At 38.9% G+C, this 24,014-nt stretch overlaps 1 protein-coding gene across 1 annotated transcript in view; it reads left to right on the top strand.

Moving 5' to 3' along the window:
* The window catches only part of MCCC2 (methylcrotonyl-CoA carboxylase subunit 2), a 67,128-nt gene that overhangs the window by 34,571 nt on the left and 8,543 nt on the right, over nucleotides 1–24,014 (top strand). Inside the window, exons 8-14 of the mRNA XM_005557117.5 lie at nucleotides 4,915–4,979; nucleotides 7,726–7,825; nucleotides 7,934–8,029; nucleotides 14,492–14,564; nucleotides 17,327–17,403; nucleotides 20,377–20,443; nucleotides 23,266–23,422. Coding sequence (XP_005557174.1) covers nucleotides 4,915–4,979; nucleotides 7,726–7,825; nucleotides 7,934–8,029; nucleotides 14,492–14,564; nucleotides 17,327–17,403; nucleotides 20,377–20,443; nucleotides 23,266–23,422 — 635 coding nt within the window. The remainder of the gene's footprint in view (nucleotides 1–4,914; nucleotides 4,980–7,725; nucleotides 7,826–7,933; nucleotides 8,030–14,491; nucleotides 14,565–17,326; nucleotides 17,404–20,376; nucleotides 20,444–23,265; nucleotides 23,423–24,014) is intronic.

The raw sequence follows: 24,014 nt of genomic DNA on the forward strand, positions 1-24,014 counted from the left end.
TGAAAAATATTGTGATAAAATATGCATAACATAAAACTTACTGTTGTAACCGTTTTTTCAGTACAGCTTGGTGACGTTTAGTATGTTCATATTGTTGTGCAACCATCACTACCATCTATCTCGAGAACATTTTCATCCTTCCCCACTGAAATTCTCCCTATTTCTGTCACCTCTGCCACCTTGGCACCCCACCATTCTACTTTCTGTCCTTATGAATTTGACTATTCTAGGTACCTCACATGTAAGTGGAATCATATAGTATCTGTCCTTTTGTGGTTGACGTATTTCAGTTAGCAAAATGTCCTCATGGTTCTATATTGTAGCAGATGTCAGAGTGTCCCTCATTGTTAAGGCTGAATGATGTTCTGTTGTATGTATACACTGTATTTTGTTTATTCATCCATCAATCGATATTTGGGTTGCTTCCACTCTCAAGCTCTTATGAATAATGCTGCTATGAACGTGGGTGTACAAATCTCTATTCAAGTTCCTACCTTCATTTCTTTTGGGTATATACCTGGAAGTGAAATTGTTGGATCATATGGAAATCTAGTTTTTTGAGGAATCACTTCATCCTTTTCATGGCTGAATAATATTCCATTGTATGGATATGCTGTGTTTTATCTATCCATTCATCAGTTGATGGACATTTAGGTTGCTTCTGCTTTGGGTATTATGAATAATGGTGCTTTGAACGTATAGGTTTTTGCATGGAAATGTTTTTATTTCTATTGGATATGTGCCTATGAGTAGAATTGCCAGATCATGTGGTAGCTATGTTTAACAGTTTGAAAAACTTCCAGTCTATCCAATACATGTTTTACATTTCTACCAGCAGCATGTGAGGGTTCTGATTGTTCCACATTCTTGTCAACACTTGTAATTGTGTGTTTGTCTGATGACAGCCATCTTTGTGGGTGTGAGGTAGTACCTCATTTTGGTTTTGATTTGCATTTCCCTAGTGACTAGTGATGTTGAGGCATTTTTTGTTTTTTGAGAGAGTCTCACACTGTTGCCCAGGCTGGAGTGCAGTGGTATGATCTTGGCTTACTGCAACTTCCACCTCCCAGGTTCAAGTGATTCTCCTGCCTCAGCCTCCCAAGTAGCTGGGATTACAGTTGCATGCCACCACTCCTGGCTAATTTTTGAATTTTTAGTAGAGACGGGGTTTCACCATGTTGGCCAGGCTGGTCTTGAACTCCTGACCTCAGGTGGTATGCCTACCTCAGCCTCCCAAAGTGCTGGGATGACAGGCATGAGCCACTGTACCTGGCCAAGGCATCTTTTCATGTGCCTATTGGCCATTTGTATGTCTTCCTTGGAGACATGTCTATTCAGATTCTTTGCTTATTTTTAAATTGGGCTATTTGTCTTTTTATTTAGTTGTAAGAATTCTATATATGTTCTGAATACAAGTCCCTTATTAGATTTGCAAATATTTTTGCTCTTCTGTGGGCTGTCTGTTTTACTTTCTTAGTGATGTCTTCCTTTGAAGCACAAAAGTTTTAAATTTTGATCACATCCAGTTTATGCATTTTTTCCTTTGGTTTCTTGTGCTTTTGGTGTCTTATCCAAGAAGCCTTTGCCTAACCCAAGGTCATGAAGATTTACTCCTCTGTTTTCTTCTGAGAGTTTTATAATTTTAGCTCTTGCATTTGGGTCTGTGATCCATTTTGAGCTAGTTTTTGGGTGTGAGATAAGGAAGGGCCCCGGCATTGCTCTGTATGTGGATCTGCAGTTGTTCCAGCATCATTAGTTGAAAGGACTCTCCTTTCCCCATTGAATGGTCTTGGCAGAAAAAAACTTTTACTTATTTTTTCTTTTACCTCAGCTATACCATTGTTTGACTCAAGAGCAATAGCAAGTTAATAAGCTGTTAGGAGAAAGCAGCATGGTTCCTACAGTGTATTAACTTTTGTGTAAAATGGAGGGAAATATACATTTGTATGCTTGTATATGCATAAAGAAGTTCTAGAAAAGATACAAAAATACTACTTAAAATGTAGAGGAGAGGAAACAGGGTGGAAGAAAGACCTTTGATTTTTTTGAGCCTGAGGCTGCGTGCAGTGGCTCATGCCTGTAATCCCAGCACTTTGGGAGACTGAGGTGGGTGGGTCACTTGAGGTCAGGAACTTGAGACCAGCCTGGCCGATAGAGTGAAACCCTGTGTCTCCTAAAAAAACAAAAATTAGCCAGGCGTGGTGGTGTGCGCCTGTAATCTCAGCTACTCTGGAGGCTGAGACAGGGGGATTGCTTTAACCTGGGAGGTGGAGGTTGCAGTGAGTTGAGATTGTGCTGCTGCACTCCAGCCTGGGCAACAGAGCGAGACTCCATCTCAAAAAAAAAAAAGACACAGAAAAGGACAAATATTTGATTTTACTTGTATGAAATATTGAGAATAGGCAAATTCATAGAGGCGGAAAGTAGATTAGTGGTTGCCAGGGACTGGGAGGAGGGTGGAATGGGAGTGACCGCCATGAGGATGGGGTTTCTTCTGGGAGTGACGAAATTTTCTGGAATTAGGTAGTGGTGATGGTTGCCCAGTTTGTGAATGTACTAAAAGCCACTGAATTGTATGCTTTAAAATAGTGAATTTTATGGTATGTGAATTCTATTCCAAAAAGTTTGTTGCTTCAAAATTTGTCCAGGAATCATCTTTGGTTATGGAATACTAATACAAATTCATTAGAAAGGATGTATTAAATAGAGCTTACATTTTGATGTAAAATAAGTATGTTTCCCAAAAGACAGTGTTAATTTTTCATAACTTTTACTGAAGATCAGGTAGGCCTGAAGGGCTGCCATTTCAAATGTAAAAGTCTTAAGGCATTATTTTAAAAGCCTGTAGCATTATTATTACTATTATTATTATTATTTTAACATGTCTCTTGTATGTGATAGCTGTTATTTGTTAATGAGAGGAAAATGCACTCAAAATTTACCTTTGTATAGTAAAAGGTACAAACTTTCATGGGCCATTCTTGTTTATCTTTTGACTAGAAACTGAGTAAAGATATGGCTACAATTCGAAAATATCTTTTTGGAAATATAGGCAGATCATAATAGTGGAATAACATGAAGGGTTTTGAGAGAAGAGTTTGTCTAAGGGTCAGTAGTTACAATGTCCATTCAGTTAATTCAGTTAACTTGTACATTATAAAGAAGCCACTTGGCAGCCAGGGAAGCCTGAAGTTCTGTTGGACCCCATCCAGCAATCCACCTTTGAAAGACTGCATTCAGGGGGAGAAAAAAGCAGTAGCAGCAGCCTCATCCTTTAGAGAATTCTAAATTCTGACACATGTTTGACTGAATGTTGAGAAAGGGCTTTGAAGGGTTTGCACATAGTGTGGGGTGTAGTTGCTGTAGCTTTTAGTAGCTTAGAGTGGTTGAAAAAAATGGATAGTAAGACAAGTTTTTGAAGGAGCTTTTTGTTCTCCTGTCTTTTGTTTATCTTTTGAACTTGTCATTTAGTCGAATGAGCTGTTTTAATTTCCTCTTTGACTTCTATCATCTTTGCACCTATCACACTATCAAACGTGGGTGTTCAATAAATATTAACTGATGACAAATTCTTATTTTTTTTGGTTGATATTAGTCAGATACCTGAAAATAAATATAATTTATCTGTTGTTTATTCCTTTTTGCAACTTTAAATATCCAGACACCTCTTATAATTTGTTATTGTCTGGACTGATGTTAATTTACCCTGAATGTTTTGGAAGGAAAAGAACCAGGAATTCAGTTCTGGGGGCGGAATAATTGGAGGTGAAAATTTTAACTAACTCTCTCTGCAGAAAGATATTTTATTTAAGACAAAGCTTTTGATGTAGTGAGTAATAAGTTGTTTCTATGCTGTATTTTCTTTTCTTTTTAATTTTTTTTTCAGGGCTCCCCTCAGGAAAGACTTTCTCTTTACCTCCAACCTCTCTGTGCTGTATTTTAGATTAATGTTCATTATTCTAATGAAAGCTTTTCTTATTTGGGTTGATTAATTTGTTTCTTTTTCTTCAGAGAGGTAGGAATCAATAAATAGTTCCTAAGGGGTTGGATTGGCATTTAGCCTTAAATTATTTTTCTTTCTTTTTCCTGGTAGAATTTTTCTGGCTATAATTAAGTTATTCTTAATTTATTACTGAGGTTTCTTTCTTTTTGGCCACATTCTGCTAGATCTTAGGTTTAGGTAATCTTGGAGATTTTTTTCCTACCTCTCTTTCCTAGGCAGAGTTTGTGATAGTAAATGGAATTTTTCAGCATGTTATTAAGTATTCAAAGATGAATAAATCACAGTTCCTGCCATCAAGGAATTCACAGCATAGAGGAGATGACAGACATACATGCACATTACTGAACTACATTCTGACACATGCCGTTTTGGAGGTGTAAGTACAACACCCTTGGACCATGGATAGGCAGGCAGTCCTCTATTAATACCATGGAGAAGGCCTGGGCGGGTCAGGAAAGCTGCAAAGAGGAGGCAACTTGAGGTGGGACTTGAAAGGTAAGTGGGAATTCGTCAGGTAGGTGAGAAGAAGAGATCCCAGGCCTTGGGAGGAACACACACACAGACACAAAGGCTTGACCACATGTGTCAGGGCAGCATGACATAGGGAAAGAGGATGGCCTTTCAGGTCTTTCAGGCTGGAAGCTGGAAACGTGTGGGCTCGAATTATACTCTATTGCTTGCTGTGGACTGTAAGCAAGTTCTTGGTGACTCTGGGCTTAGATTTTTCACCTGTAGAGTAGAGATAATAGTCTCCAGGTTTCCTAGGTGCATGGAATGAGAAAGCACAGTCTTCTTTAGTTCTGTGGAAGAAAAAGTGTAGGTACAGTCAGGTGAGGAGATGTGCATGTTGAGGAAGCATTTTTATATCTCTGATGGACCGGTTTCACTGATAATTTTTATCCTTGTTGTAGGTTAAAGCGGCAACTGGGGAAGAAGTATCCGCTGAGGATCTTGGAGGTGCTGATCTTCATTGCAGGTGAAACAGAAATGGTTGTTTCTTTCCAGGATTGAGTGTCATTTTGTTTGTTTGTTTGTTTAAAAGAAGTTTTACATATTTGTTTCGGGTGCTAAACTTGCCAGACCACACCACAGTTTATTTGTTCTTGATCTGCTGGTTTAATGTTCAATTCTTTGAACTATAGACTTGCATTTCCAAGCTAGAGCATCAGCCAAGAAGGAATGGAGAGACAGGTTTCTTATTTATTTGACAGACATCCACTGGGCACCTGTTATGTAGCAGGCACTGTTCTGGGTGGCTGAAAAAAGAAGTTAGATACCATCTTTGACCTCCAGGGCCTTATATTCTAGTCAGGGAGGTGGGCAATCACAAGTAATTGCACAAAATTATGTAAATGTGGCTGATACGTGATAAGGCTTACAAAGGAGAAGAGGGAGAGCATAGAGGAGGTGGGTCTACCCTGGGGTGTGCAGGTAAATGTTTAGTAACTGGTTCTCTGGGGAGGAAAAAAAGCCCCAATTTGTGGCATTTGCCAATTTCTGTGGTATGAGTGATCCCACCATGGCTGATTTCAAGCTGCCAACATGATGCCTCTATGTGGAATCAGACACAGATGCACGTAGTTGGCTCTTGTGAGTTAGGTGTGAGCTGGCTTCGTCATATCATTGGCCTAACCGTGTTAGATTAGAGTGCAGGGGTAAGAAGTTCCTCTACCTCCTAGAATGTTGTCAGAAGTAAATGAGATACAATACATGTGGATTGCTTTAGAATGAAACTATACCTGCTTTTGATAAGTTAGCTATAAATGTTGATTGCCATTATGATTATTTTCTTGTTTATCGTCATAGTTGCTCAATAAAGGTTTTAGACTTTTTTTTTTTTTTTTTTTTAGGAGTAATTGGGAAGCAGTTGAGGAGGGTTTTTTTTGTTTGTTTGTTTTCAGTTTTTTATATTTTTGTTTTTATTTTTTGTAGAAACAGATGTCTCACTGTATTGCTCAGGTTGGTTTAAAACTCCTTGCCTCAAGCAGTCCTCTTGCCTTGCCCTTCCAAAGTGCTGGGATTACAGGAGTGAGCCACTGCACCTGGACTAAATTTTTAAGCAGTTTGACTGTTTTAAAAAAGTAAAGCTGTAGGCAATTAGCTATATTAGGTAAGGGTGTAGATTCTGGAATTTAACTTCTGTTTGCCTCCTCTGTTACCCTTGGGACTTAGACAAACTGCTTACCCTCCTTGAGTCTCATTTCCTCATAAAGTGAAAATTGTGAATAGTGCCTGCCTCATAATACGGCATCTACTATATAACTCTATTACTGTTATTCATAATATTCATAATAACCTGTTTAAATTTGTGAGGAAATGATTGGGGGTGAAGAATTTTTTTTTTTTTTTTGGAAAGTACCATGAAATTTATTAGTCACAGGTTGCTCTGTGTTCTCTCAAATGCATCTTTATACCTCTCTTAAGTCATCCTTAAGAGCTAATTTGACACAAAGACTTATATATACAGTGTCTCATTAAAGGTTTTCCTTTCCTGCTGTTTTGGTAAATACTAGACAGTTTTCATAAAAAAGCATTTTATTTTATTTTAAATATTTACTGATTTAGAAGCTGTTCCTTCTGCTTCTATTTGACTTCTGACAGTGTAGTTAGAAGTCAGCATTTATAACTGGTATTATGTATGAAGCATTTAAAAGATATGGTCAGTCATAAAATGATAAAATGTTGTATTAAATTAAAGAAACTGAAAAAGATCTACCATTTGCGAGGCATCTGTGGGCTATGAAAAGGAGTAAACATGGTCTCTGCTTTTGCTCAGTAACTCCCAGTCCTAAAGTAGAGTGTCATGAAATCACTGAGAGCCTAGCTCTAAGATATGTCTCCCAAGGAGTTTGGTGTTTTCCCAGGCAAGCCATAAAAATTTAGATTGCAGCAGCTTAGTCCTTACTCATAAAATGAACAAATTCTATTATTTTCAGGTATGTATCTATGACTTTATAGATTTTTAAATACTTTATTAGAAAGTCATAGTTTATCTACATCTGAAATAACAGGCCATCTAATTGGGACAGGACTAATAACCAGAGCAAGTCCGTACGTCATTCACTGCACTTGAAATTGAACAGGAACTTCCATGGCCGCTGCCACGGAACTGTTTTATCCGTTCCGATTTTTACCCATAATCCCAGGCCCAATGCATTCAAGCCTTTTCATTTGTTGCCTGTGATGGCTTACTGTCAGTGTAACTTCTAGGGAGAGGGCTCAGAGTTCTCTCAGAAATGAGAGGCCAGAGTTGGCATCTCCATTGGGAGCTCAGTTATGTACACAGTTTATGCTGTAACCAACTACATCATGAAAGCGTGCCATCTGTGGTTGGCCTTCATCACACGCAGTTGTGCTTAAGGTACAGGGGATGAGTACTTAATAGAAGCCTTTGTCAGCAAGGCCCCTTGGTGTGGCAGAGGAAGGTTCAGGTTAGAAAATAGAAGGCATGAGTTCTTCTGCAGCTACTTGTGGTCTTAGGTCAAAGTACTTAACGTATGCATACTTCAGCTTTTCCTGTTTGTAAAACAAAGGGAATACAGTTTTACCAGGGTTCTTAAAGGGACTACTTAAGAGGCCATTTATTAAAGATGACAAATTTTTTAAGTGTTTTAGAAGTAAAAGTGCTGTCATCTTTAGATGAGAGAAGAGACTTGGGACTTAAGATATTTAATTATTTTCCTTTTCCCTGTTCTGATGAGTTTAGTTTGCTTACTCTGTAGAAAGTCTGGAGTAGGTGACCACTATGCTTTGGATGATCATCATGCCCTTCACTTAACTAGGAAGGTTGTGAGGAATCTAAATTATCAGAAGAAATTGGATGTGAGTACGATATGTTCTTATATCTTTTATTCTCCTGAAATGCATTTCGACTCACTGCACCTTGAAGTCATGTCTTTAAACAGGTTAACATGATCCGTATTTCTGCAGGTCACCATTGAACCTTCTGAAGAACCTTTATTTCCTGCTGATGAATTGTATGGAATAGTTGGTGCTAACCTTAAGAGGAACTTTGATGTCCGAGAGGTATGTGAAAGTGGAACTGTGAGCTTTTTGACCAGCTGTGAGTCTCTTTGTATGTGTATCTGTTTTCAAAGCTAAAGTTTGTTAAGATATGTTCATGCCTAGAAATAGATGTGGATCTCAGTAAGGAGTGACATATGTGGCAACGATACCTTTCCCTACTGTAGATATCATTGGTACAGAGTAAATACTAAAAGAGGGGAGTGGGGGACCTCAGTGACTGGAGAGTTTTCGTTGCGCAAAGCGTGATTTGGTCATAAGTAAGACTCCATGTCCTGTGCACATTACGAATGATGTAAAGCAGCTTAACAATTGTCAGCTATTTCTTTTCATTGTTCTTATTTTGGGAAATGGAGGAAACGTCAGTAAGTCGTTGGAAGAAAAAGCATTACCCTTTTAGATCAACATGACATTTGCATGATTAGACCTGATTACAGTTGAAAAAGTTGCTATGGTTACACATTGTCGACATAGTGTTCTGTAATTTAGATGGACAACTTTTAGGGTTTAGAGCATAGTCTTTTATTTTGTTCAGTATCCATAGTTGGCCGAGTAGTTCTTAAATTAGGAAATTATCTTAATATCAAATTCTGTGCTGGAAGTTTTAATATTTCAAATTATATTTTCCCCTTGACTATAAAATGTTATATATTAGTTGTGAAAAATATGGAAAATACAGAAAAGAAAAAAATAAAATTGCATATAATTCCACCCTCTAGAGAAGGTGGCTAATATTTGGATGTTTTAGCTTAATGTGCATATACACACATTTTTATGTAGTTGAGATAGTGCATATGTATTTTTTTTATTTTACTTTTTCTAGTTTAAATTATAAACATTTCCCCGTGTCTTTAGAAATTCTTCATGAAATATTTTCTACGGCTAGATCTTAATTCCTATAATAGTACTTGGCAACATGGGAAGTAATCAGTGACTATTTTCTGACTGCATTGATGGATGTAACGTTCTGTTGTATGGATTTATTTAGGCAATACCCTAGCATTGCTAGTGGGTCTTAAATCCTGGATTTTATTGAGCTTCAAGTGATACGTCACTTTAGCAAAGGTGACTTAGTTAATTGTAAATTTTTAAATTAGGTTTTTAGTTTGACTTTTAATTAATTATAAGCATAGAAAAAAATGGTACTTAAATTCTGACATACTTGAAAAATGTGTTGGGCCGGGCGCGGTGCCTCATGCCTGTAATCCCAGCACTTTGGGAGGCGGAGGCAGGCAGATCCCTTGAGTCCAGGAGTTGGAGATCAGCTGGCTAACATGGTGAAACCCCGTCTCTACCAAAATTACAAAAATTGGCCTGGCGTGGTGGCATGTGCCTGTAATCCCAGCTCCTTGGGAGGCCAAAACAGGAGAATTGCTTGAACCTGGGAGCAGAGGTTGCAGTGAGCCAAGGTTGCACCACTGCATTCCAGCCTGGGTGACAGAGTGAGACTTTGTCTCAAATAAATAAATAAAAGTAAATAAATAAATTACAAAAAATGAGTTGTTCCAGATAGCCAAGTTCTTTAGTTGGCTAATAATTCACCCTTTTTCACGTAACCACTTTTTCCTTTATCCACAGTATTTATTGAGTATTTGTTCTATTCAGGGGTTGTTTCAGGTGCCAGGCATACAGAAGCGAACAAACAAACAGATACAAATACATGCCTTCATGTTGTTTTCATTTCATTTTAATGGAAATCTTTTTAAAAAATAGACTTGTCTTCTTTTTTTTTTTTTTTTAATGGAGTCTGGCTCTGTCGCCCAGGCTGGAGTGCAGTAGCGCCATCTCGGCTCACTGCAAGCTCCGCCTCCTGGGTTCACGCCATTCTTCTGCCTCAGCCTCCCGAGCAGCTGGAACTACAGGCGCCCAACACCATGCCCGGCTAATTTTTTTGAATTTTTAGTAGAGATGGGATTTCACCATGTTAGCCAGGATGGTCTCAAACTCCTGACCTCCTGACCTCGTGATCCACCCGCCTCGGCATCCCAAAGTGCTGGGATTACAGGTGTGAGCCACTGTGCCTGGCCGACTTGTGTCTTCTTAAATAGTAATCTGGACTTATACCTTTTGCTGATCCATGGTCATTATTGTGAATATAATTTATTACATTTTTCTATATTGGCAAATAAACCTTATATGGAAGTCTTTTTTTTGTTTTGTTTTGTTTAGAGATCTGACTTGCCATGTTTCCCAGGCTGATCTTGAACTCCTGGGCTGAAGCAGTCCTCCTGCCTCAGCCTCCCAAAGTGCTGGGGTTACAGGCGTGAGCCACCACACCCAGCTCCTTATATGGAAGTCTTAATAGTGTATGGTGCTGTGGGACAATGTTGGAATCTGAGTTGGGAAACCTGGGTTCCAGTTCTCATTCTCCCAGTCAATAGTCCTGGGTTTTAACCTCTCTGAACATTGCTTTCTGCTTCTAGAAATAGGGATAGTATCATGTTATCTGTCTGCTTCCTTTAACCCCCCATTCAACAGTTAAAAACTTTACATTCTTTTAAAAAATTGTATTGAAGTTATAGCTTTTAAGTTCAGCTTAAAGATACATTATTCTATGTATAAGTCTAGGAAATGTTCACATTTCCCCACTTCTTCCTAAGAAATTTTCAAATATGCTGAGATGTTCAAAGAATAATGCAATGATCACCTGTATATGAACCTCTTAGAGTCAACAATTGTTAGAATTTTGTGCCATTTGTGTGTGAAACACATTTTAAAGCACAGGCACACCTCAGATACGTTGTGGGTTCAGTTCCAGATCCCTGCAATAAAGTTAGTATCACAATAAAGTGAGTGAGTCACGTGAATGTTTTGGTTTTCCAGAGCATGTAAAAGTTATGTTTATACTATATTGTAGTCTGTTAAGTGTGCAGGAGCACCTTGCCTTTAAAAAGTACATACCTTAATTTAAAAATACCTTATTGCTTTAAAACATGCTAACAATCATCTGAACCTTCAGTGAATCATCTTTGCTGGTGGAGGGTCTTGCCTTGATGCTGACAGGGTGGAGGTTGCTGAAGGTTGGGGTGGCTGTGGCAATTTCTTAAAATAAGACAACAATGAAGTCTGCCAGACTGACTGACTCTTGCTTTTATGACATATTTCTCTGTAGTATGCAATACTGTTTGCTAGCATTTGATCCAGGGTAGAACTTTCTTTTTTTTTTTTTTTTTTTTTTTTTTTGAGATGGAGTCTCGCTCTGTCACCCAGGCTGGAGTGCAGTGGTGCAATCTCAGCTCACTGCAAGCTCCGCCTCCTGAGTTCACATCATTCTCTTGCCTCAGCCTCCCAAGTAGCTGGGACTACAGGTGCCCACCACCATGCCTGGCTAATTTTTTGTATTTTTAGTAGAGACGGGATTTCACTGTGTTAGCCAGGATAGTCTCAATCTCCTGACCTTGTGATCTGCCCGCCTCGGCCTCCCAAAGTGCTGGGATTACAGGCGTCAGCCACCGTGCCCAGCCCGGGGTAGAACTTTCAAAATGAAAGTCAGTCCTCTCAAACCTGACTACTGCTTTATTAACTAAGTTTATGTAATACTCTATATCCGTAGTTGTCCTTTCACAGTGTTCGTAACATCTTCATCAGGAGTATATTCTATCTCAAGAAACTTCTTGTTTTGCTAATTCATAAGAAGCAGCTCCTCATCTGTTCTAGTTTGAACATGAAATTGCAGCAGTTCAGTTACCTCTTCAGACTCCACTTCTAACTATAGTTATCTTAGTAATTCCACCATATCTGATGTGACTTCATCCATTGAAATCTTGAGCCCCTCAAAGTTACCCATGAGGGTTGGAATCAACTTCTTCCAGTATCTTTAATTTAATTAAATATCCTTAATGTTGATATTTTGACCTCCTCACATGAATCGTGAATATTCTCAATGGCATCTAGAATGGCGAATCCTTTCCAAAAGGTTTTGGATTTACTTTGCCCAGATCTGTCAGAGGAATCACTATCTATGGCAGCTATAGCTTGCAGAAATATATTTCTTTTCTTTTTTTTTTTTTTTTTAGACGGAGTCTTGCTGTGTCGCCCAGGCCGGAGTGCAGTGGCGAGATCTTGGCTCACTGCAACCTCTGTCTCTTGGGTTCAAGCAATTCTCCTGCCTCAGTCTCCCAAGTAGCTGGGATTACAGGTGCACGCCGCCACTCCCGGCTAATTTTTGTATTTTTAGTAGAGACAGGGTTTTACCATATTCGTCAGGCTGGTCTTCAACTCCTGACCTCAGGTGTTCCACCTGTCTCGGCCTCCCAAAGTGCTGGGATTAGAGGCATGAGCCACCACGCCTGGCCCAGGAAATGTATTTCTTAAATAATAAGACTTAAAAGTAAAAATGACTCCTTGATCCGTGGGCTGCAGAGTGGATGTTATAATAGCAGGCATGAAAAGAACACTCATCTCTTTGTGCATCTCCATCAGAGTCTTGAGTGACCAGGTACATTGTCAATGAGCAGTAATATTTTGAAAGAAATCTTTTTTTCTGTGTAGTAGGTCTCAACAGTGGCCTTAAAAATTCATTAAGCCATGGCACAAATAACATGTGCTGTCATCCAGGGTTTGCTGTTATGTTTATAGAGCACAGGCAGAGTAGATTTAGCATAATTCTGCAACTTAAAGTCACCAGCTGCATTAGCCTTTAATGAGAGAGTAAGCCGGTCCTCTGAAGATGTGGACTGACTTCTCTCCAGCTATGAAAGCCCTAGGTGGCATCTTCTTCCACCAGAAGGCGGTTTCATCCATACTGAAAATCTGTTGTTTAATGTAGCCACCTTCATCAGTGATCTTAGCTAGATCTTCTGGATAACTTGCTGTAGCTTCTATAATACATCAGCACTTGCTGCCTCACCTTATACTTTTGTGGTACAAATGGCTTTTTTTTTTTAAACCTCATGAACCAATCTCTGCTAGCTTCAAATTTTTCTTTTGCGACTTCACCTATGCAAGCCTTCAGGGAATTGGAGAGAGTTAAGACCTTGCTCTGGATTAAAGGGAATGTTGTGAGTGGCTTGATTTTCTATCCAGACTACTCCAACCTTCTCCATCTCAGCAACAAGGCTGTTTTCGCTTTCTCAACATTATGGATTTTTTGTGAAGATAAGTGAATGTATTTTATGTGGCCGGGTGGTGTTAATTGTCATGCAAATACAACATAGTTTTTCACTAAATGGCCCTAGATTGCTGTGCCCTTTGAGCGGTATCTCTGTGTGGAAGAATGATAGTTGTTACGGGTTAATTGCTTGTTAAAGGTACAATTTTTAGAGGTATATAGCACCCAAAACAGATAACTATGACATTCCCATTATATTACTGGATTTTTTAGGTAAAGAAGTAAAAAATAATTCAGAGTAAACTTTTACTTGATGGGAGAGAAAGATGTTGGGAAGCATTCACTCAGTTTTCAGCCTTTGCATCATACAAAACAAGCTTTTGATTGATGTGGCAAACAGAAAAAGGGAAGTGCAAACTATGTAGGAAAATAGTATGTATCCTCTAAAATAGTTTCTGAAGTTGAAAATAGGCTTCATGTTTAGAACTCCTTACAGTAGTCCTGATATATGGTGATAAGCCCCAGGGATAAACTATTCAACAATTTCTACTCCTTTGTACATATGTGGATGATCCTTCAAGTGTAACAGATTCAGAATCAATGAGTCTTTATTAAGGGCTTAATAATAGTGATAGCTGCACTTTAATGAGAGCCTGGCAGTATGCTTTAGTTAGCACTTTATTTTTATTTCTTACTTTTTTATTTTTCTTTTTTCTACCCTGTTAACTGAGCGCTGTTTATCCTTTTTTTTTTTTTTCTAATTTATTATTTCTTGCTGAAAGGAATAGTTAGCACTTTTTACATTTTTTTTTTTGTAACAGATGAGGAAACTGAAGCTTAGAGAATTTTCTAGTTTCTCAGTGGGAGAGCTGAGAGTCAGAGCTGGCTTTTCATCTCAGCATGATTTTTATAGGTTCCTACTTTCTTACAAGTAGATCATATCTTCCCAGCTCTTCTGTTCCATCATTCCAGAAGTGAGAACTGAGACTCAGAGGGGTGAAGTGACTTACTCCAGGGCACACCAGTCATACATGGTACCTTAGATTGGAGCCTGTGTCTTCTGACTGTGAGCCCTGTCTCTGCCCATCTTTCTGATTGCATCCCTGAACCTCTGCCGGTGCATTCGAACAGTCCTTGAAACTCTAAGTCTAGCAACCAGCACTTGGAACCTTTCCTGCTTTTCTTGCATACAGCATGGTGCTGTTGCTTGTATAGTGAAGTATAAAATCAGAACCCAGAATGACTTCAGGGCATTGACCAGGCATGTCAAATGAAATTCTAGTGAGATTTTCTGTGTAGTGTAAAATGTTGTGAAAGTGACAAATTCACTGTGAATTGTTTTCCTGTAAGTAACTTTAATACAAAAAGTATTTTGTAATATAATTTCTGAAGGCCAGTGTTGTTTTTCCTCTTAGGTCATTGCTAGAATCGTGGATGGAAGCAGATTCACTGAGTTCAAAGCCTTTTATGGAGACACGTTAGTTACAGGTATAAAGGTGAAGAATTGAAAATATGAACATTTTCTGCTGCTTTGAAAATCAGGAATCTCTTGTCTCAAGACTTTGATACACTTGGCATGGGCTTTGTTGTTGAGAGCACTACAAATGTGTGAGCCAGTTTTCAAAAGGAACTGCTTTATAAAGACAAATTTGTAGCTTAATGGCTTCATGGATCCAAATAGTTTAAAATGGTAATAGCCAGATGCTGTAGTGTGGGTCCCTATCTGTGACTTTGTGATATTAGTTGTATAAAAAGGTTCTTATAGTAAAATTAGTAGAAAATACTTCTAGTTCTTTTTGTTTTTCTGGATAACAATAATTATTTTGAAAATTTCAGCACTGTTTCCTTTGTTCTTCAATGTCCAATTCGACGAGGAAGTTTTATATTGTGTTTAGCTTCCCAAAAGGATATAGAGTGAGTTAAACCTTCTCACAGCCTCTGTGTAGGTCTTAAACTGATTCATGCAGACACTAGATTGAGAATTCAGTATATCTTGTCAGGAAAACCAAAATAAGGATGTTTTTAAAAGTTTTATTTTTAATCTAAAGTGTTTAGTTCATAGGCCTTTGAAGAAGTTTTTAAGGTAGATGCTAGACCTATAATAATCTGTTTAGGACAAATGGAAGAACAAATTTTATGAATTTCACTTGGTCATAAAAAACTTGAAAATATAATAGTTAGTCAAAGGTAATGTCAGGGTAGGAAAAAGCTAGCTACAGAAATCCAAACTGCAAATATACATTGAGGCTTAAGGATAAATCACAGTACTTTGTCCTAGTTTGATTTGTGAACAAAAGAAGGGTTCACACTGGGAGTAGAATTTATGTTTTTGTACTTAGGTGTTTAAGTGATTAAAAGCTTTTTGTTTGATATATAGACAGGATTTGTCACCAAATTGTTCAGAATGTAACAGTCATTGTGTAGCAGTTTAAAACAAGTCAAAGCTGTTTCTGCTTTCTCTAAAGATGGATGGGCTCTCTTTGTCATCTGCTTGTATGGATTTGCCTCCTACTTGCTAAAAGCCCTGTGGCACTCTTGTCCCCAAGAATACACACCTGGTTTCTTCCATCTTTTGACTATACTGGAATTCAAATACATTTAGAGACAGAGAAGGGGAGTGAGAAGGAGAAGAAGGGAATGAGAGGCTGGTGGTGGGGGGTGGGGGTGGGGGTGGCAGATAAGAAGGGTGGGAGGAGGAATGAGAAGGTGGGAGGCATAAAGGGTGAGGAGGTGAGAGGGGAGGACAGATTTTTCTGGGTCTCAAGTGTCTCTGGAAGTTCCTCAGGGTTTCCTCCTGCCTCAGCAGTTACCATGTGTAGCCTCTAGTTGTTTCTTGGACACTGTGCTTTCCCATTTCTAACTCAAGTTTGGATCAGGCATTTGCTGAAGGCCCTCCCTCTATGGGTGTCCCTAGTAGGGTGGGGACATGTTCCCTACTCAGCACATCCTGTCTGTACCTGGAGATCCTCTAAGCGGCGCCTAGTGTGGGTAGAATCTAAGTAGTTAACAGGGTTGCACATTTGCAGGGGTAGCATCTTTCCAGTGAGTGATGTTAAATTCCCATGTCTTTGTGCAGTGAAGCAGGACTAAGAATGGATTACTGGACTTTTTGGAAGTTTACCCCTTTGTGAATTGCTTCTGTAAGTGGCAGTGCCATTTAGGATGTACTGCATAGGGTTTTGGCTGGGATTTTAGGACTGAAAGACATGTAGGTGGCATCAAATCAGGGTTTCATTGTATCACATTAAATTAACATGATAAATTATCCGGGTGTAGTGACTCCTGGGGCCTATAGTCCCAGCTACTTGGGAGGCCAAAGTGGGAGGATCACTTGAGCCCGGGAGTTCGAGGCTGCAGTGAGCCATGATCTCACCATTGCATTCCAGCCTGGGTGACAGAACAAGACCCCGTCTCAAAAATAGATAAATAAGAACATGATGATTTTTAAAAAGTCATAAATCCAGACAAAGCCAGAGTAAAGAAAAACAAAAAAAAATAAAACAAAAAAACAACCAAATCTTTCAAGATTCAGGCTGGGTGTGGTGGCTCATGCCTATAATCCCAGTACTTTGGGAGGCCAAGGTGGGAGGATCACTTGAACCCAGGAGTTCGAGACCAGCCTGGCAACATAGCAAAACCCTATCTCTACAAAAAATACAAATACTAGCTGGGTGTGGAGGTGAGTGTCTGTAGTCTTAGCTACTCAGGAGGCTGAGGTAAGAGGGAGGATCACTTGAAGCATGAGAATTTGAGGCTGCAGTGAGCCATGATTGTGCTACTGTGTTCCAGCCTAGGCAACAGAGTGAGACCTTGTCTCAAAAAAAAATTCAGTTTTCTGGCTTATCAGTATGTTGACACTCTCTCTTATCTGTTAATTTTTCTTCAATAATTATTTTGATATTAAAAATGATATTTTTATAGTATCCCTAGTGTCTGGTACATACTGGACACTCAGATATATTAAATGAATAAATGGATAATACACTCAGCCAATTATTTAACCAAATCAGTCAAGACAAATGGATAACTCTACATGTATCATGACCCTTTCTAGAAGCAAAAGAAACCAGACTCTAGGACCTTAGGAACAAGAAGATTGTGACATGAGCTGTTTTATACCATAGACAAAATCTCTTTGCATTTTAAACTTGGATCCAATATTAAAGAATGTGTAAATATGCCTCTTTCTTGTGAATTAAAAGCCCTTGGAAAAACACAAACCATAAATCTTCTTTGAATTTTCTTTTGAGGATTTGCTCGAATATTTGGGTACCCAGTAGGTATCATTGGAAACAACGGAGTTCTCTTTTCTGAATCTGCAAAAAAGGCAAGTACTGTTAAAAATATTTCAAGATTTTCTGTTTTAATGTAACATAACATTGAAGGTCAAATAATGAGTTAAAATTTCTTGCATAAAAGTATAAAAATGCTTAACTAGATGCCTCAGCAACCAGAATACTGTGTGTGCAGGCGTGTGTGTGTGTGTGTGTGCATGCGTGTATATATATGTGCATGTACGTTAGTATTTGAAACAGTTTTTATGGTGGTTTACATTAACGTGCTGTGATGAACCATCTGGAGCACTATTAAAAATGTACTCATTTTAGGAAAATTCTCCTAAGATACTTGAGTTACAATTGCTATAGAGGACATGTACATGTTCTCATGATAGAGAATACTTGTCCTGAAAGTGCTTCATGTCCTGGAGGGACTCAGAGGACTCATGGTTCAAAGATTCAGGTGGTTCTGAGACATGATCTGTTTATTCTCTTCTATCCCATTATCACTTTAACTTTATTGTATTTTTACTTTTTGGAAATGGGAATAGTGGGTCTTTGTTACTGGACCCATGGCTTTAAAAAAGGAAATTCTTTTTGTTTATTATTATCATTATTTAATTTAACTCCAAGACAGCAAAAGAAAGAGGGAGTTCTTGAATATCTTTTTGCTTAGTTATTATTTGATTTCATATATCGTCTCAGATTTACCTAAACTTGGATAAATATAATTCATATACTTATTTGATAAAAATGTCTTTAAAAAAATTTTAATTCACCAAACTGCTTCGGGAAATAAAATGTTTCCTTAAGAAAAAATATGTTTAGTATTGCTTTTTCTCTTGAAATAACAGGGTCAAAGGTCTCTTTATTGATGCAGGTAATAGGCAGCTAAGCTCTTTAATACCCTAATTGAGGAAGAATTTGTCTTTTGTGAAATTTTTTATCAATAAATTTGGTTTCTGTATTCTGCCATTTATTATTACTCCTTCAACTCAATGATAAAATGAGAACAAGGAATTAAAAGTAAAGAAAATATAAATAAAAAATCACTTATAATTATACCAGAAATAGCTTTTAGTAACATTTTATTATTTTTTCTTAATAGTTTCCCTTTTTAAAAAATTGATATGCTATATATAGAGAGGTTTTGCATGTTTTCATTTAATAGTATATAGACAGTATTTCTCAAAATATTAGATATTCCTGAAATAATGACTTTTAATGAATATACATTTATTTCAATAGAGGAAATGTCAGACTGAGTCCAAACAAACTCTGCCTGGCTTTATGTGTCAGCTTGGCACAAAGAAACCCCTGAGGAGTTACGTTTGGCCTCAGCCTGACATTTCATTTGTTGAAATAAGCCCCAAAGGTCTGTGTGATTTTCTCATTCTTGTAAATGTAGTCATATTGAAGTCGAGCAATTACTTTGCGGTTTTGTACCTGACAAGGCATTTCCAGCAGACGTAAAGAGATCTTCAGAGTAAAACATAAAGGAAATGGCTTATAAGAGTTTCCTTACTCATACAATCTTTAGGGAAGGAATAGCTGTATTTTTGTATGATTAAATAATTTCCTAAATTCAAGGTTAGAAGATCTCTATCACTCATCTAATCTAAAATCCCATTTATCTGGGGAATGTTGGCAAGAAAGATGTATTTACTATAATCTTGATGCATGAAAGAATTTCAGATGATCATCAAAATGGAAATGTCATCCTTCATATGCTGGGAGGGTTTATATTCTGGCTTTTCTAAAGTGGAGAACTAGAGAATTATCATATAGCAGAGTTCAGCAATTCTCATTGGCATCAGTTATTTCTTTTCTGTTACTTAAGTTTCACTTGCTGTTTACAATGTTAGTGATTGACCTCTTTCTTTCTTTCTTTCTTTCTTTCTTTCTTTCTCTTTCCTTCCTTCCTTCTTTCTTTCTCTTTCTTTCTTTCTTTCTTTCTTTCTTTCTTTCTTTCTTTCTTTCTTTCTTTCTTTCTTTCTTTCTTTCTTTCTTTCTTTCCTTCCTTCCTTCCTTCCTTCCTTCCTTCCTTCCTTCCTTCTTTCTTTCCTTCTTTCTTTCTCTTTCCTTTCTTCCTTCCTTCCTTCCTTCCTTCCTTGCTTCCTTCCTTCCCTCCCTCCCTCCCTCCCTCCCTCCCTCCCTCCCTCCCTCCTTCCTTCCTTCCTTCCTTCCTTCCTTCCTTCCTTCCTTCCTTCCTTCCTTCCTTCCTTCCTTCCTTTTTCTTTTCTCTTTTCTTTTCTTTCGTCTTTTCTTTCTCTTTTCTTTCCTTGGAGTCTCGCTGTGTTGCCCAGGCTGGAGTGCAGTGACGAGATCTCGGCTCACTGCAAGCTTCTCCTCCCAGGTTCACGCCGTTCTCCTGCCTCAGCCTCCTGAGTAGCTGGGACTACAGGCGCCTACCACCATGCCCGGCTAATTTTTTTGTATTTTTAGTAGAGATGGCGTTTCACCATGTTAGCCAGGATGGTCTCGATCTACTGACCTCGTGATCCACCCGCCTCTGCCTCCCAAAGTGCTGGGATTACAGGCATGAGCCACCACGCCCGGCCTTTGCTTCATCCTTGACACAATAGTCTTAGAGCCATGTGCCAGTGATTATACAGGTGATTGTGAAAACGAGGATAGTACAGACCTACAGTTACATATCCTATTGACAATGGAGTAGCACTGTACTCTTACTATAAGGTAAGACTAGCCAAACAAAGGGTATTCTTAGCCAGGAGTGGTGGCACATACCTGTAGTTCCAGCTACTCAGGAGGCTGAGGCAGGAGGATTGCTTGAGCCCAGGAGTTTGAGCTGCAGTGAGCTATAATTGTGCCACTGTACTCCAGCCTGGGCAACAGAGTGAGACCATGTTTCTTAAAAAAAAAAAGAAAGAAAATTAATAAGAGAAAAAATTTTAAAGGGGAGTATTCTTTCTTGTATTTGGCTGAAGTTGTGGTATTTGTAGAATGCATGATGATAATAGAGTTAATTCCCTTTTAAAAAGATTTTTGTTATTTGCTTATAGGGTACTCACTTTATCCAGGTATGCTGCCAAAGAAATATTCCTCTGCTATTCCTTCAAAATGTTACTGGTAAGAAAATAGCTTAATCAGTTTGGTTGTATTGATTCCAGAGCTGTACCATCAGTGTGGCTGATGTATTGGACAGCACACATGTAGACCACTTCATCAGAGCAGTAAGTTCTACTGGACATGCTCTTTCTGGAGGCCCTTTAAGAGTTAGCACTTTTCTTCATGAATGTTAAATATTCTGAGGAGATTATCCATATTTTCTTTCCCTCAAATAGCTGGGCCTACAGGCATGTGCCACCATGCCTGGTTAATTTTTGTATTTTTGTAAAGACATAGTTTCACCCAGACCACGTTGCCCAGACTGGTCTCAAACTCCTGAGCTCAAGTGATCTGCCTGCCTTGGCCTCCCAAAGTGCTGGGATTACAAGTGTAAGCCACCACACCTGGCTGATTATTCATATTTTCTAAGCAAAGCCATTTCTGAGTTATATACATGATCAGCATTCACATGGCCATCCTTTACTCCTGTGTGTGCACAGCCACACACCCAGAAAGCAGCAGGAGCATGATCTGATCACTGAAGAGAGCATCATGCTTTTTCCAGGACTCTGTTCCTCCTCCTCAAGATTTCAGACACATGCTACGGTCTTCCCTTTTATTGTACCGTTAATTCTACTTGAAGCAACATCATTTTAAAATGTATGTGTATACCCTGATCCAAAGTCTGGGGATTTGAGTTTTGGCCCCAAAGAATTATATGACCAAAGTGTGAGATACGTCACCTCTCTGGACTTCATACTCCAGAGATGACCTGAACATGGTGGATACATTTATTTTTAAGGTCTGTTATGGTTCAAGAGTTCTCTTTTATAAGAATTCTCTGATTCTCTGGTATCCTTCATTATATGTTGCAGAGTGTCTGACATATACAAGGCACTCAGATATGTTGGTTAGCAGAAAACAGCCTCCCCCATCCCAGGCTACCTCAGCTTCAAAGGAAGGAGAGGCTCTTAGTAGTTGTTGGGATCAGGCAAGCCTCTATGAGAAGGAAGAGTCAGGCTCTTGGAAGTCAACAGGACTTGAAATAGTACTGGTGCTAAAGCTTCTTCATCCTGTGAGCTACTTAGGTTCATATTTGGTTAGATGAGTGTTGAGAGAAGTTATATCCAAATGGCAGCCTAAGAGGGTCCTATGTGGCAACCTATGTAAGAGGGCAGATAGAAAGGATTCTGAAGCCTAACTATACCAGAGTTCTTGTTTCTAATAATGATTCCTGGATTGTTAACCACCACGCAGTTAAAACTCTGTGGTTTGAAGATATCTACATTTTTGTTTTGTTTTGGCCCTGTTGGGTTGAGTTTAGTTTTTCAGCATTGCATTTGAGATTCCTGTGCGATATTCACCTGGAGGCATATCGTAGACAGGTGGATAAGTCTCAGCACAGAAGAGGTGTTTTAGGTAGAGATGAAAATGTAGATGTCATCCGAATATGGAGGTGATTTTAAAGCTGTGGGAATAGATAAGAACCCCCCTGAGAGAAGAGAAGGTTCAGTGACAGTCTTCGAGTACCTCTGATTTTTTCCTTTTTCTTCAAGAGTAAAGGAAGATGGGGAGCATGATTATGCAGTTTTCTTAAGATGGGAAGAAGAAGGATTTGAGAAAGCCAAGTGAGAATCCTCACTCGTCTTTTTGAAGGCAGGATCCCCTCCAGAGAAGAGAGGGGTGGTGGGTCGGGTTGGGTGCGGTGAGAACTGGAAGACAACTGATATTTGAAGTAGGTATGGTGGGAATGTTACAGGGAGTCAAGGCTGGGGAGATTGAGGAGTTTCTGAGCTTTTCTAGGGTCCAGCTGAGTAGGGTAGCTGCAGGAAGCAGATGGTGCCAAGTAATGGGCTGTGCTGCCTTTCCTGTGGTGAGTGCAGGAGGGGCACATGCTCTGGAGGAACTGGTTGGGTTGAATTGGATGACCAGATACTGGAGTTTGGCAAACCAGGGATAGTGACAGTCAGTGAGGCAGGTGAGTGTGCAGGTCCACAGATGGAAGAAATGCCTTCGCTGGAGACTGGGTGGGGGAAGGAGACAAGTGAAGCCCAACTCAGTGTTATAAGGTGGAGAAAGAGGAACCCAAGTTCTGGAAGGCAGTGAAGTTACAGAGCAGCCTCCAGAGAGCTAGGGGCTTGAAGAAATAGAAGGATCCTGTATTGAAATGGAAAAATAGTTTCTTTTTAACCTTGCTATTGAGTCACTGGCAGGGACTGTTAGCATCTCTGTGAAATATTCATCTTTATGTCATCAAAGTTTTAAAGCATCACTTTAGAAAGAACAGTCTGTTTTAAAACCAGGTCAGTGAAGGCTGAAGCCCTCATTGTTGGGCTCATCACAGCACTTTGTCCTTGGCTAGGCATGTCACATTCTTTTCAGCATCAAGCTGCTTCTTTGACATCATCTCTTTTTTAAAAAGTTTTATTTATTTATTTTTAAATAGAGGTAGGGTCTCGCTTTGTTGCCCAGGCTGGTCTCAAACGCCTGGCCTCAAGTGATCCTCCCGCTTAGGCTTCCCAAATTGTTGGTATTATGGGGGTGAGTCATAGCATCCAGCCAAGATCATCTCTTGAAGATAGATTGCATCCTCATATTGTTTGAAGGTTTCTATGTGCATCCAGATGAACTGCTTTAAGAAAATTTAGAAAGTGATTAGAGAAAACTTTATTTTATCCTTTCAAAGCAAACTTTTTAAGGGTATGTTTCACATATATACATTTTCTTAAGGCGAGAGGCGTTTAGTAAAATGAGTTTAGTAAAACAAGATGTCCTTTTGGTGGAATTGCATTCCACATATTAATCCCATCACCCAGAGGCTGTCTTTCTGATCTTTCTCTCAGGATTTATGGTTGGTAGAGAGTATGAAGCTGAAGGAATTACCAAGGATGGTGCCAAGATGGTGACCGCTGTGGCCTGTGCCCAAGTGCCTAAGATAACCCTCATCATTGGGGGCTCGTACGGAGCTGGGAACTATGGGATGTGTGGCAGAGCATATAGGTAGGGTGTCATGATTTTCTCTGAAACAAAGAAACATACTTTGAGTGTAAAATACATGGTCAGTTTATTTCAGGTTTATTTGAAACACAGAATGCCATTTCCAGATCTCAATCAATTATACCATAATTTGTATCATCTGGAGGGGTGAAATGAAATTTAGTGCCAAAGGTGTTATTTGGAAGAAATCTACAATGGGAGTCAAGAAATACTTGAAATAGCTGATAATGAAAATGCCACACATTAAGATTTGTGCAATGCAGCTAAAGTCTGGCTCTGAGAAAGGTATGTAGCCTTAAAGGCATATATGGGAAAAGAAGTAAGACTGCAAGTCAATGAGCTAAGACTTCAGCTGTGGGAGGTTCAAAGAACAGCATGTTAAACCCGTGACAAATAGAAAGGATATAATGAAGAGCAGACATCAGATAGAAGAATCAGCATAGCCCAAAGTTGGTTGATTTGAAAGGTTAACAAACTTGATAATCCTGTGCTTAAACTAAAAAATAAAGAAAGATGGCACATAGGACCACTATCAGGAATGGAAAACAGGACATGACCATAGATCATGAGAGGATATTATCAACACTTTTATACC

This window comes from Macaca fascicularis, chromosome 6 (genome assembly GCF_037993035.2).
Source record: "Macaca fascicularis isolate 582-1 chromosome 6, T2T-MFA8v1.1".
NCBI lineage: Eukaryota > Metazoa > Chordata > Mammalia > Primates > Cercopithecidae > Macaca > Macaca fascicularis.